Source organism: Paramacrobiotus metropolitanus, unplaced genomic scaffold (genome assembly GCF_019649055.1).
Source record: "Paramacrobiotus metropolitanus isolate TYO unplaced genomic scaffold, Prichtersi_v1.0 Parri_scaffold0000003, whole genome shotgun sequence".
NCBI classification, from domain to species: domain Eukaryota; kingdom Metazoa; phylum Tardigrada; class Eutardigrada; order Parachela; family Macrobiotidae; genus Paramacrobiotus; species Paramacrobiotus metropolitanus.
In genome coordinates this window covers 3,499,653-3,513,602 of record NW_026570223.1, presented here as the reverse complement: position 1 = coordinate 3,513,602, position 13,950 = coordinate 3,499,653, and the positions used below count along the sequence as shown (strand labels likewise).

The window sequence follows — 13,950 nt, the reverse complement described above, 5'->3', positions numbered from 1 at the left end:
TGCAAGCTAACAGTTCCGATTGTCCACAGAACGGTTAACTATCGAATTCATTATCTAGAAACACTGTTGACAAAAGTGCGCACTTAAGTACTTTTCAATATAACCGTTACCGTTTACAGTCATCATTCGTACTTCTACTTACACTGATGTTTATTATTATTTGCACTTTTTATATGGAATATTTCTGAATAACCGTTAGTGTTGTATTCTTTCCTGCTCCGGTTTATATAAATACGACCGGTATAATGTTGGCATATTTGCAGTCGTAATTCACTTTTCTGCATTTCTGCAGGTGAAGGCCTTACAAGATTACTTCGACAAAAATGCCTATCCCAAAGACGATGACCTGGAAGATCTCAGCCGCGCTCTTGGCCTGTCGCCCCGCGTTATTACCGTATGGTTCCAAAATGCCCGTCAGAAAGCCCGCAAGACATACGAAAATCAGACTCCTCCCGAAGAAGAAGTTCCCATTATTCGGACGCCTAGTTTGAATTATCAATGTAAACGCTGTCTGCAAGTATTCCAACGCTATTATGAATTGATCAAGCACACGCGCTCGCATTGTTCGGGAACATCGGCCGGACTTGGTAGCGGTGGAAGTAAGGATGTTGATGATACCAACAGCATCGCGTCAACCAGTTCGGCGGTGTCTGGTAAAATCGGCGGTCAGAATAAGAATGAAACCCTAACTGCACAGCAGCAACAGAAGCTGTGGGAGGCCAGTATGGGTGTATCCGGCGTTGGACAAATGCTGGGAGTGCCGCCCTTCATCTTCCCAGGCGCAGGTAAAAACCAGTTTCTTGAAATTTAATTAGCATTTGAATACCTTTGGATATTCAAGCTTTACAGAATATGCGTTCTTGTTTATGATAATTTTTGCGCCTTGACGCTATTCTGATGATTTTATTGGTTGTATTGCTTTTAGCTGGGTTATATCCGCCGAACAGTCCCTTTGGAATTCTGCAAATGGAAGCGATCAGCAGTCGTGGTCCACAAAGCGGTTCTACATCTCCTTTTGCCAAAAAGCGCAGCGCATCATCAGATGAAGAAGAGGACGAATCCCCGAATAATAAACGAGTACGGACTACTATCCAGCCGGAACAACTGGACTATCTGTACCAGCAGTACAAATTAGATAGCAACCCTAGTCGGAAACAACTGGAAATCATCGCCGCAAAGACGGGTACGATAAAGGGAATATTACTCCTATACAAGTAGTGGATTTTAAATTTGGCCTACGGCGAAGGCTAGCTGACGATGACCTGTATGAAAGAGTGTACTTGTAAAATATGCGAAGGCAGAACGTCAGATGTGGATCATGTGGGTACATAACATTTAGCCGAAAAAAGTTTTATGAAAAACGACAAACCTTTGTTTTCTGTCGTACTCTTCCGCTTTTGCTGTGCCGATTGCCGAATACAAGTACTAAGAATAGAAAAATGCTATCACATATGATAATCATGCAGTATTTTGCTGATTACAATGGTATATTTTTTACAGGATTGAAAAAACGAGTAGCGCAAGTGTGGTATCAGAACACACGCGCCCGTGAACGGAAAGGTCAGCTGCATTTGCAGCAATTGAGCATCAGTAAGCGGTGTCCGGTTTGTCGCCGGCATTTCAAAGTGCGCAGTGCTCTGGAATCGCACATCTCCGTGAAGCACGCGGACGTTTACTGCAAAGGCGATGTCAATATTGATGAACTACCCGATACGGACTCAGAATCCAACGATGACCGCTCTGGCACGTCCAGTCCGGTGCCGCCGACATCGGCACGTCGGAGAAACATGGAGATGGCCGCCAGTTTGACCGGTCAGTCACCATCGACCTCAACGGCCTATCTGAATAATATGAACGAATCCATGGTGAAATATTATGGAGAAACTGTCAAGAAGTATCTGCAGAACAAACCGGAATTGGCGACAATGCCGTCGTCTTTACAGGTTTGTGACTAAAAAATGAAGAGATATTCTTTTAATCTGAAAACTGTTTACTTTGCTTTCATTGACTTCTTTGCAAATTATGTAATTGTGATCTTCCAGCTCATTTTATTGTTACGTTATTTGCATGATTAATTGTCCCGTAAGGGAATCCTTTCTGCATATGCATAAAACTTTTATTTTTATCTGTCCAGAGTAATGGTCTACAAGAGAATGTGAAACCATCTTCTGGCTTCGCTGGGGAATCCCCCCTGGACCTGTCTTCAGCCCAACCTAAAGCGCCATCCCACTATTTCCACCGCGAATCATCCGGCAGCGGGGGAGCAGGAGAAAGGGATTACGACAGCCACGCATCTTCACCCGAGCGCTCCCTCAGCTCCAGCGCGCATCACCAGCATGGCAAACCGGGCAAACGTTTCCGTACCCAGATGTCCAATGCCCAACTGAAAGTCATGAAACGTCTTTTCGCCGACTACAAAACCCCGACGATGGGTGAGTGCGATCTTGTCGGCCGGGAAATCGGTCTTCAGAAACGCGTGGTGCAAGTGTGGTTCCAAAATGCCCGGGCCAAAGAGAAAAAGAACAAAATGCCGGGAACACCGGACAATACACCGGTGCCAGATCGTTGCACACTGTGCAACGTGGTTTACACACCCAAACTGACCCTACAGGATCATTTATTTACCAAAGGTCATCTGGAAGTACTAAAGACAGTGGAGGAGTGCACCGATGGACCGGCAATCAGTACGCCGATGGTCAGCGCACCGCGAGACCGCGGCCAGCTTCCTTCCCGGAAGCATGTTGAGGTGGAGCGTAAAGCGGCAGAGTTTGAAGGAAAAAAGGCGGGACATGGAAAAGGTGAAGCATCGTCGACGGCCGGGCAGGGACAAGTTCCCGTGGCTGGATTCGGCGATCTGGGTGCACTGATGATGAGCGATCCCAGTATGGCTATGTATGCGGCCATGTATGCCTCAGCTATGAATCCTTATTACAATCCTGCTGCAGGAATTCCTGGAATGTTACCCTATGGAGGTTTGTTTGCAGTTTTCAATTTCAATTAACAAAAGAATTGGCGATATTGTTATATCATCCAGCTATACAGATATTGGTTTGCAAAAGATGCATTTTGTTAGGGGATATTAAAGTGTATGTGGAAACCATTAATTTGAGTTTTGCTACGTTTAGGTTTCGGGGCCTTTTACGACCCGAGTATCCAGGGTGTGCCATTGGGCGGACTGAGTCTGCCATCCGGTGTGCCAGAACTGATATTTGCCAAATTAAATGACCGTGCCTCGTCGTCAGGCGGAAATAGTGTGGCTTTTGGACAGGACGGCAAACGTTTAAGCGATCTCAAAGAGTGTATCTCCGCTCATGATTTTACGTGTGCCACATCGAAACAAAGTGATATTGGTACCGTGTGTCGCAAGTGCCAACTGGTATTTCCAACGGAAGATAACTGTACGGCGCACCAGGCTGCCTTGTGCTATCCCGGTACTAAAACAGCCAAGAATGTTCTCAAGCTGATGCAGGTACGGGAACAATAACAGTATACTAAAAACTTGTTGAGATTTGAGATGGCCATTTTTACATATTTAATATTGGCTTGTTAATATACTTGTTGAGATAACAATATACTTGTTATTTAATATACTTGTTGAGATTTGAGATTGCCATTTTTACATATTTTTACATATTTTGAGATTTGAGATTGCCATTTTTACATATTTGTTTTTCACTACCTTGTTTCTTAATTAGCCGTGATGTTTTTACAGATTTACTTCCACTGCATAGCTTGTCAGAAATCTTTCCCGACAGTTGCGGAATTCCGTAATCACTGCAATTCTTCCACGCATCACAAGAACCGGCAAGAGAAGTCGGGTCTTCCTATCAAGCGTCCTTCGTTATCAGCCAGTGAATCTGCTGACAGACTGGGTCATGTATAAATGTTGTTAATCGCTTCGATGTGGAGGATCTGATGTCGCTCCACTACCGTGCTTTGTGCGTCTGTCTCTCCTTAATCTCCTTGGTTTTTCCGTGACCGCTCTTTTTCTCTGTGAACCGCAATCTCTTAAACATAATCAGCACAACCAATCACGCGAATCTTCCTCCTGGCTTCCTTTTCCCCCATTTGTTTGAAGATGCTTTGTGGATGTGTGATGGGAGTCATTCTTGTGAGTTATTTCATGGTGGAGAGGAACGACGAGCAGCACTAGCATCTCTGTTCCTTTTTGAGTTTTTGTCTTGGTTTTGTTTTGTTATAAATTTTTTCTCCGTTACTTTATTCCTCCTTCTCGCGCAGCCAAATCGCAAGGCAATAATCTCACAGTTACGTGGCAGGTTTTTAGCTCATTTAATGGGCGCTTCTCCTGTATGTATATATAAAATGGAATTTCATTTTTTAATTATTGAATAAATTTTAGTTTACTTTGTCGCTTTGTTTATGCCTCGGTGTTTTATTTGTGTCTGTGTCCCAACTCCGGTCGTCTGCAGTGCCCTTATGTTAGCGGAAGCTACATAAATCCCCGTACGGATGGATGGAAATATAATCTTTTGGACAAATCTCGGTGCATGCATACTGTATATTTGGATACAATTATGAGTGGACAGTATGGATCTTGTTGGATTGGAGTTTTTGTTTGTTTTCCTGTCAGATCCGATTTTCTCTTCCTGATGTTAGATATCTCCTTTGGTTTTAGCAAAGCATTTATTTGCGCCATTTCCTTCTTACTAAAATTCCAGTAATGATGTTGAAAATGTATGAGCTGGTTTAATTAATTAAACAGATAGCCATTGCCAGTGGCTTGCCGGTTGATACTACCCAGTAGTTAATGACAACTTCTTCCTAGTGCAGTTAATAATCGATGGAACGTCTTGCTAAAGAAAAAATGTAAAAGGAGTCAGATGTAGGCATTTGAAACCATGGCTTACGATTTTATTTAGAGTCACTACGCTAGTGACGGAGTTGCTTCCACTTTAAAAATTTAAAGGTCACTGACTGCTGCAAAATACATATTGTACTTACGGGGCAGCTAGGAACACCAAATAAGTACCTGTGACTAACTGACAAGAAAAACGAAACCTGTGCGTTAACTGACCGGAAGCTGCTGTAGACGCGAAAATGTTGCAAGTTCGAATTGCCAGACCTAATCTCGTATTGATTGTAACTTCTAGGTAAGTACATTTAATTAATTATAATTAATTGTACTTACCTAGAAGTTACAATCAATACGAGTACAGTACATGTAGTGTCATGCACTGCACACTGAACACGCTGATCTCTCTTCCTCCTAAGTCTTACGTATAGTCAAATCAGTTCGTTATGCCGCTGCATTGTTTAGATGTACTGTACATAAAAGGATATGTACTATTTATATAGATATTATAGCAATTTTGTACAACACAAATATAAAAGTAATCTAATTCACAGGTAAAAGTAACCTAATTCACAAGTAATCTAATCTAAGACACTAATCTAATTCACTTTAAAAAATAAGGCTTATAAATGGCACGGAAATATAAATCTTTTATCGTAGTTAGTGTTACTAGAGTTGTGAAAACTGACAAGGCAATTTGGTAATTTTTGTACATACTTAAGGAAAATGACCCGGTCCATAGTGTCAGAAATTGGATACATGCACTAAAACTTTTTTCCGCCCTTCGAATCACTTTTTTGTAATATTTTATGTCATTCTAAAGCTAAATGAGTTGTATACGTACATTGTTCCGAAAACCGTTTGCGCGCAGAACATCCGATTACCGAGATATAGCGAACTAAAATGGGCGAAAAGTTTAATGCATTGTTGTGTACCAAAAGTCTGGTTATTTCCCGATCTTGTTGAAACTTTGCTGTAAAGGCACATGGCCATGAAGTCGAAAGTGAACCAGTTTCAGGTTCATACCACTTTCCCATAATTTTAACTTTTTTGAAATTAATTTTAAAATCGGAAAAAAATGCTATGAATCTCATATTGGGTTACAGAAAAATTTCAACAAGATCGGGTAATAACCATACTTTTGGTACGCAACAATGCCTTTAAACTTTTCGCCCATTTTAGTTCGCTGTATCTCGACAACCACATCTTGCGCGCGCAAACGGTTTTCAGAACAATGTGTACAAACAATTTAGCTTTAGAATGACATAAAGTGTTACGAAAAGTGATTCGTAGTGCGCGAAAGCGAACGTTTTAGTGTATGCATCCCATTTTTGACACTATATACCGGGCCGTTTTCCTTAAATGCTGATGTTTCGGTGTTGCACACCTGTGTATTATTGCACTCCTACTGTACAGTAATTCAGTAATTGTTGCTGTTGGAACGATCGTCCACGTTTTTACGGAATATATAGAAAATCAGCAATAATATACGCGTACTGTATGTGCGGTGTTACTTATACATAGGTACACACAATTTCTATTTTTTACGAATCACTGGAATATTTAATGAACTACGCGCTTTACATCTGTTACGGAATTTAATTTCCCGCGCGGTGAGGCCATGGCTTCTGTTGTCAGAACCAGAACCGGTTAGAAATTGAAGCTATTTCATACAAAAATTTTCGCTCGATCATTCGATATCAGCTTTCCCAGGACAGGTCACGCCCTGCGCCACCATCTCCGTCTGCATAATCATAATCAAAGGAAATAATCGCAACAAGCGCTCATCGGCAACAACACACACGTGGTTTACAGAAATTCTGTTTGCAAATTGAGCAACTAGCCTGTGCACTTTTTCTACCCCAGGGCTACCCATGAAGACGACGTAGAATGCCACTGTGCTGTTCTGATTTTTCCAAGGTGCAGTTATTAGGTACTAAAGCTTCACCGACGACGAACGTACTTATACATACAATCACAAGTGGAATGCGAATACCGGCAGCCAAATTTTAATGCCGAAAGAACTGAATTTCTACCCTTTATTTTGACCATTCTGCCACGCTTTGCCTACATGGCTTGCCGAAACATGTCAGGTTCCATTGATAAATACCGAAAGCACAGTACAGCTGTGCTAATGTGATCATATCGAGCCTGGGCCGTCCATTGAATTTCTGCCCCGATTCCCGTTGTTGATAATAAACCTTTCACACTGCCGTTTGTATGAATGAACTGTGATGTCATCGCTGGAGATGCCGCACATCCGTCCGCCACCACAGCAACAACAACGGGACTCGGTGATCACTACAGGGACCGAGGGTAAGAGCCGTAAATCCTACAGTATCGAGTTCAAAACCCAAGTCATCAATTTCTACCATGCTCACGCCGGCAATATCTCCCTGGCCGCCAAGATGTTCGGGGTGGATCGGAAGTTAGTGCGCAGTTGGGTGGAACAGGAGGATTTCTTCCGGGGCAATCTTAAGACAGAACCGAAAGCCGCGGCTGTACCCGTTATTACCCAGTCACCGGCCAAGCCCAACTCGGTCTCGGTTGTGGTCACGGCTCCGCCGGCCAGCGTCCGTGATACGCGCACCATATCCCCAAAATGCTCCCGCCAGCGACGGGCGTAAAATATCCCGAATTAGAAAAAGCCCTAAGTGAATGGTGGATGGCGCAGCACAGCCGTGGTGAACTGCGCGCCAAAGATGTCAAAGCTCAAGCGCTGCTGCTGTTCAGTCGACTGTACCCAAGCGCCCCTGAAGCCGAATTCAAAGCCTCCCCCGGTTGGCTGCAGCGTTTCACCAGTAAGATGGAGAGCCTGATTTTTGAGCGAGCGAAGATGCAGGCCAGTTTACCGATGATGCCAGCAGTTCGGCGCCCTGATTATGCGGACGAACAGCGAGCGCTCCGTTCCATCGACAAGACGACCGTCGTTACACGGGCGGCACCGTATACCGTTCCGGAGAAACTGAAGCCGCTGCTTCCCGCACCCGCTCCCTCGGTCATTGTGCAGCGAAGCACGGTCGAAACACCGGTTACGATGGTAGTCGATAGCGGTGCGACTGCCGGTGCTGATTATACATACATGTCGCCACAGGATCGCGAAATGGTGGAGCGAATGAACCAGGAAAGCAATCGGTTTTTCGATGATATCCGTGACTGGCTGGCCTATATCGAGTCGGTAACGGAAAGACTGGCGGCTGGCCTGGATTGATTACTTGTAAAATTTCTCCGTGTAGTCAGATTATTTTTTTTAATGTTTGTCCCCATAATTCTTGTAGATTACATTTTTTCTTATATAAAGCGTTTTTTTTCGTTGTTGCCAAAATTTATGATGTAATTGCTGCAAGAAACTTTTCTACCGGAAGGCAGAATGTAAACCAAGCCTGAAGGATAATAGCCTGATTTTATAATGTGCACGCTTTCTCGAATCATTATTAAGACCTTCGGGTATTCGTTTTGTATTCAATCGGAAAAATAAAAGGATCATAACATTTAGCCCAGTTCTAAGCAGAATATAAACAGACAGTATAATTGAAACAGTACAAGTCTGCGAAGTTTACGCAAAAAAGATCTGACGGCTGTAGAGCAATACAAATGCTTAAACAGAGCTCAATGAGAAAGCAACGCCCTTCAAGCAATTAAGTAACCACGATAGTGGAAGACAGATAAAATGAATAACAAAAACGGAGATAAAAATCTCATTGACCGACTGCTGTTCCATTTACCGGCGGTTCGGCTTCGTCGGCATTCCGTGCTGCGGCTTTGTAGCGCGATTCATACCACTGGACGTATTCCGTCAGATGTCCGTTCTGCAAATGGGACGCTTGCATCAGCAGATGGCGATAAATCAGACCGCGTAGGGCATGTAATGCCTGGGAATCGTAGTAGTATCGCATCGTCACCGGGTCCCGGTAGCGTGCCGGTTTGCCGGTGATTAAACATGTGCGCGGAGCCGGAGCATGCAGGGATTCGGTCGGGACGGGGAAGGCGCGATGGAAGTCATCTTCCGTGCGAAAACAGACGGCTGAGCGTGCATAACGTTCACCGGGCTTATTTCCGGTCAGAGATTCTGCCTCCAGCAATAAGGCTCTACAAATTCAGCATACCTATCTTATCAAACACATTCAACACGCTTTATTCAAAACGATTAACAGCATGAAAAGCACACACCAGGGCCTACAGGGGCCATTAAGCAGCAAGGCACCAAATTTCTGATCGTGAAGAACATCGGACAGTGTCCACTTACTGAATACTTTTATCGGAAATTTCTTCCACCCGCGGCAACTGAACAGTGGTGGAGATCGAGCAAATATCAAATGGACCACGGACAACTTTCTGTTTTTTCGCCTTTTTCTTTTCGTTTTCTTCTTCGTCTTTCTGGTATTTAGCTGAAACCAAAAGCGCAAAAGTAATGCCATGACAGACGATACCAGGGATGCCAAAAAGTCACAATTACCCAGATCTGCTCGATTTTTCTTTTCCGTTTCCACACATTTAGCCAATCTCTCCGCCTGAGTGGGGATGCGATATTTAGTCTTTTTCCTCGGGCCGATTTCCTGGCGTCGCAGTTCGCGTTGTAATTCCAATTCCTCAGCAGCGAATCGCTTGGCAGCGGTACTATCACGAATACTTCGTCCTGCAAAAACCCATTTGTCACAAACATACAGACAATGATAACAGCACGATCTGTTACTACTATATGATGAAAAGCAAAAACTTTAAACTTGAAAACAGGCCATGGCCTTCGTTTCGACTTGGAACAATTTATACGAAAGCCAACGCAGCCTGTTCTTTTGACAAAATCGACTACTTCGAAGTACCGTAGTTGGGTCTCCCTTGTAAGAGCCCTGCCAAAAACTATTCCTTGGAGTTCGAGCAAACAGAGGCTGAATTTTTAGCAAAACCCAATCGACCTGTAAAGCTGTAATTTTTTCTTTTCCTTGTGTAATTTAACGAGCGCAGTTTCTAAAACTGCACTCATTTAACCGGCGCAAAACAGGATGCGAGTAGTGACTAGTGACTACCCAGTTGACAGGCCGGAATACCACTAGAAGCGCAAAGTGAAGGCGGAAGATCTTGTAGTACAGTGGCAAACGACTACGGCTACAATGCACAGTTGAATGGCTTTTAGTCCAACGCTTCTGATCGTGAAATATTCAGCCTAAGTTTCAGCGGTACATATATTTGACGGCTGTAGTAGAAACTGCACACCAGTCAACCCACCTGATGGCATCACAGTGGGTTTCTTCCGTTTCTTGGCATCCGCCGGCGTACTCGGCCCCATACCATGACTGTCATCTTTATCACCGGAACTTGTGTCCTCCCCTTCGATTGGTGTTAGCGGCGCCTCCTCGTCCGACTCTTCATCCGATATCCGAGTATCTTCATCGTCGCGAGCTCCTCGACGCTTCTTAACTGGTGGTGCTGTTTTCTCAACTACAGCCTTGCGTTTCGCTCTCAACCAGGGCTTTTTGGCCGGTCTCCTGCGCTTCTTGGCGTCTTCATCTTCTTCCTGGCCCTCTTGGATGTCATCTTCCAAGTCTTCCTCTTCTTCATCGAAATCCACATCTGAACCATTATCGGACAGGGCTTCCAGACCGAAATCTTCGTCGTCTGATTTCTGTTCGACAAATTAAGTTACTGCGTTGCATGATTAATTCATGGCCTCCGTACGAAGCTCTCTTTACGCGCTTAAAAAAGGCGTGCCATGAAGTGACTAATGGACGCGTGGCGTCTTACCTCGTCGAAACCTTCGTATAACGTCTTGTAAACTTCATCCTCGTGGAAATCCTTGATCAGACCAGGCATCAATGCACCAGCATTGATGCGTTTCGCTCGACTCGCAGCCATCCTTCTACTAGCTTACAGAAATCTACGCAAACGAATGATACGAATCTTACAAAAACCAATCTAGAACGCAACCGCTGATCTTCTTGAAATGAAATCCTCCGACTTTGTCAAATAACCAATGTTTAGTTTGCTTTTTGTAGACTAAATTACTTCGGTAACTTCAACATAATTAAGAACAAAAATTAAAGGAGCAAACAGTTCGCTGCAGACTGTTCAAAAATATGAAGAACTGCTACACAGTGTACTCATATCTTCTGGTTTGTGCACAACGGCATGTTCACCTTGCAACCTACCAGGGAGGCAGCTTTTAACCAAATCCTGGAATGTTTTATGGGAGATTATTTTTTAAAAAATCAAAATAATGACTATCGAAGAAAGATAATTTTTTAACTATTTTCAATATACTCAGTGATTTGCTTGGTGAAAAGCTGAGAATAGTTTTGGTTAGCTTTGTAATATTTCTCTGATTTGTGTGAAGGTCGAAATTCTCGAATATTGCACGAGAGCTCATCCGATATGCTTTGATCTTTTGAATTCTTTTCCAGTTTTCAGTCGCACCAGGAATTCGAGAATTTATAATAAAAACGATACCCGGAATGTCCCAAGCTGTTGAAAATGCCAGGAGAAAATTTCGACAGTTTCCTGTGGCATTTGGGAAGTGCACGGAACATTCAGTGCTTTATGCCAGATGCATTGGAGCGGCAGACCATCCCAAAAGGATCAGTGCAAAAAAGAGTTTGACATCTTGAAGAAATGTTTTACTGAAGCATTAAAAACTTCGCTCATTCGGTGATATTAGTAGCGCTCCGAGAGCGCAGGAGCAGCTGGATGACGTGCGAGCATGGGTGTTTAAAATTAAAATGTAACCGACTTTGTATTCACTGTTGTTGTGGTAAATAAAGTGCAACTTGTGTCAGCAAGAACCACGAAAGCCTGAAGTATCTGCCGTAATTTGCTCTTATTTTTTATTTGGCTTTATGATGCACATTTTACGACCTCTTTGAAACTTTCGGTGCCTCGCGGTTAAAAATGATTAATAAAATCATAATTAATTAATAAAAAAGAAAACAAACACAACATCAATCTTCTCCAACAGGTAGTGCGTCTTCCAGGCGCTTAGTAAAATGCACTTTCAACTCGGTGGCTGATTCGCCCAGCAGAAACTCGCGTACGATGCTGACTTTCACATCAATTTGCACCATTTCTAAAGCTCCTCGAACTGCACCACAGAGAACACGAGAATATTCCAAGTTCCGACAGCTATCCGGAAATTCAACGAAATCTCCAATAGGACTAGTTTGTTCCCAAATCAGCGAGAACTCGTTTGCCGATGGAGACCAGTTTCCCACAAATGGTTGCACACCTAAATAAATTATTTAAACCATTATTATTTTAATAAACGAAACACTCGATAGCGGAATAAATTTCTAACTGCGACATGAGACCGCGAGGAGATGAGAATTTGTCAAAATTGGCATGCTATCAAAGGATCTGTAAATTCTTAATTAGTCTTACACTCTTACCCATGTAAAAACGGAATGCCTGTTGCACGCGCTCAGCAGTTTGGCGAAAATCCAAGCAACGAGGAATGTTGTGATGAGCAAGGAAATCTTCAATTAAACGCACTCCAATGTTATACCCAAGTTTGTCCAGCTGCTTGTTGACTTCTTCTGGCCGTTCGTAATCCTTAATAATTTGTGCAACCAAAGCACCGTATGTTAACTTGATGAGATCCGCATTGACTTTATTGTTATCGAAAAGTGCTGCTTTCCCTTTCGCCGCCATTTTTAAAACTTAAACATCCCTTATAAAAGCATCCGATATGACAGCAACAACAATTTATTCTTAAAAACTTAAAAGGAAAAATTCCAGAAATGAAAAACACAAGAAAAAAGCTGCATCTGTGCAGTGTGCACTATTTTCGTGTGCTTTGATGATGTTTTGGGTGACCACGCACGGTGACGCACCTCCTTACAAAGTGCAGTTACAAATAGCCAGCAAAAGGTCTTTAATTTTTACTTTGTACCGTACAGTACAGTACTTACTTTTATCAGTACGTTACAATTAATTAAACGTCTAACAGATGCGCATCTGTCTAACGATACCAGTGCATTACAAAATTAACTGTTTTTAATAATCTCTTGTTATCAGTAAACCAGACGCATTATATTGTATCAATGCGCTATAATAATGTCAAATTGTTATTTTAAACTCTTCCCTAGTGGCAGTGAACAGCGACCACTACCAGTAGCAGTAAAATTTCTCTGAAAATAACTTTACTTACTTACGGTCAGTATTGACTTTTGTTGATCGAATACAAAGACAAGCTTACAATTCACAAAAGAAACATCACATCGTAATATTATTAACAAACAGCAGGAAGATGCGGCCGGATTACAGAGAACATTTGATCTAAATTAGCCGAGGTCGGTGCCGTTCCCAGGATGGATGCCGCGTTTCCACGTTGAACTTCGATGCTGAACCTCTGGCGCAAAAACTCCGTTGCACGTTTCTCGCCTGTTTCCTGCCATAATAATCATCTTGCCCTTACTGTTAGTATTACTTACGTATATTCGTACTCGTACACTGAACATGTATTTGGTGGGGCATTTTTGAATTATCAGTTAGCGCAATTCTAAACAATTGCAATATATGTCACAACTAATTGTTAATGATCTATTTTCATATATTGTTTTTTTTTTAATTTTAATGTATATAGATATTGTATACATACTGTACTGTGCACTCATTGCCTGAGGGCCCTGAGCAATACTTAAGTACTCCATAGCCAATTAGAATGACAACACAATACTTACCTTACACCTACTGGCAAATTAATGAGCAAGCTGTATCTGATTGTGAGGTGAGCTCAAAGTGCGCAATAATATAATAATAATCATATTTTTATTATAACTGTACTCGTACCATATGTACGAGTACCATATGTGCTAGTGGTACGCCGATATCGGCATGCGAGCCTACAATCGAACAGAAGTATCGATATTGGTAGGGTAGCTGAAAAACGTGACTGCACAATAAACATACGGCGTACTGCCCAGTGGCTATTTTCCATTGTGTTGTGTGACGGTGTGTCGGAGGTTTAATATGCAATGTTTCGCTTCATGTGCACAGTAAAGAATTTGTCGAAGACTGTTAATTGTGCTTATCACTTGTTTTTAACAAAGGCAGACAGTCATAGCCTGTAATTAAGTGGTAGTGCAAAATGAGACAACTCAAATTAATTACCAGTTCATTAACTTGAACATATACGCAAAGCTAGAGTTATT

The 13,950-nt window shown here is 42.6% G+C and overlaps 3 protein-coding genes and 1 pseudogene across 15 annotated transcripts in view; 2 read left to right on the top strand and 2 right to left on the bottom strand.

Annotated features, from left to right (window-relative positions):
- The window catches only part of LOC129598262 (zinc finger homeobox protein 4-like), a 37,358-nt gene extending 32,625 nt beyond the window's left edge, over positions 1 to 4,733 (top strand). For 12 of the 13 annotated variants that reach the window (XM_055496099.1, XM_055496084.1, XM_055496091.1 and 9 more), the window contains 6 exons: positions 293 to 785; positions 926 to 1,183; positions 1,501 to 1,943; positions 2,135 to 2,972; positions 3,126 to 3,469; positions 3,713 to 4,733. In XM_055496099.1, the coding sequence (XP_055352074.1) occupies positions 293 to 785; positions 926 to 1,183; positions 1,501 to 1,943; positions 2,135 to 2,972; positions 3,126 to 3,469; positions 3,713 to 3,883 (2,547 nt within the window). In that variant the 3' untranslated portion in view covers positions 3,884 to 4,733. The remainder of the gene's footprint in view (positions 1 to 292; positions 786 to 925; positions 1,184 to 1,500; positions 1,944 to 2,134; positions 2,973 to 3,125; positions 3,470 to 3,712) is intronic. The other variant, XM_055496183.1, reaches the window with a different exon arrangement.
- A 1,865-nt stretch (positions 4,734 to 6,598) lies between these two features.
- LOC129592796 (uncharacterized) lies at positions 6,599 to 8,322 on the top strand (annotated as a pseudogene).
- On the bottom strand, positions 8,188 to 10,867 carry LOC129592786 (vacuolar protein sorting-associated protein 72 homolog). The gene is made up of 5 exons (XM_055488909.1): positions 10,553 to 10,867; positions 10,037 to 10,433; positions 9,270 to 9,449; positions 9,060 to 9,201; positions 8,188 to 8,902 (listed from the first exon to the last, which is right to left on the bottom strand). Exons 1-5 carry the CDS (start codon positions 10,661 to 10,663, stop codon positions 8,512 to 8,514), a joined length of 1,221 nt encoding a protein of 406 aa, XP_055344884.1. The 5' UTR covers positions 10,664 to 10,867; the 3' UTR covers positions 8,188 to 8,511.
- A 747-nt stretch (positions 10,868 to 11,614) lies between these two features.
- On the bottom strand, positions 11,615 to 12,583 carry LOC129595596 (trafficking protein particle complex subunit 3-like). The gene is made up of 2 exons (XM_055492653.1): positions 12,187 to 12,583; positions 11,615 to 12,026 (listed from the first exon to the last, which is right to left on the bottom strand). Exons 1-2 carry the CDS (start codon positions 12,446 to 12,448, stop codon positions 11,743 to 11,745), a joined length of 546 nt encoding a protein of 181 aa, XP_055348628.1. The 5' UTR covers positions 12,449 to 12,583; the 3' UTR covers positions 11,615 to 11,742.
- Positions 12,584 to 13,950: the final 1,367 nt, after the last annotated feature.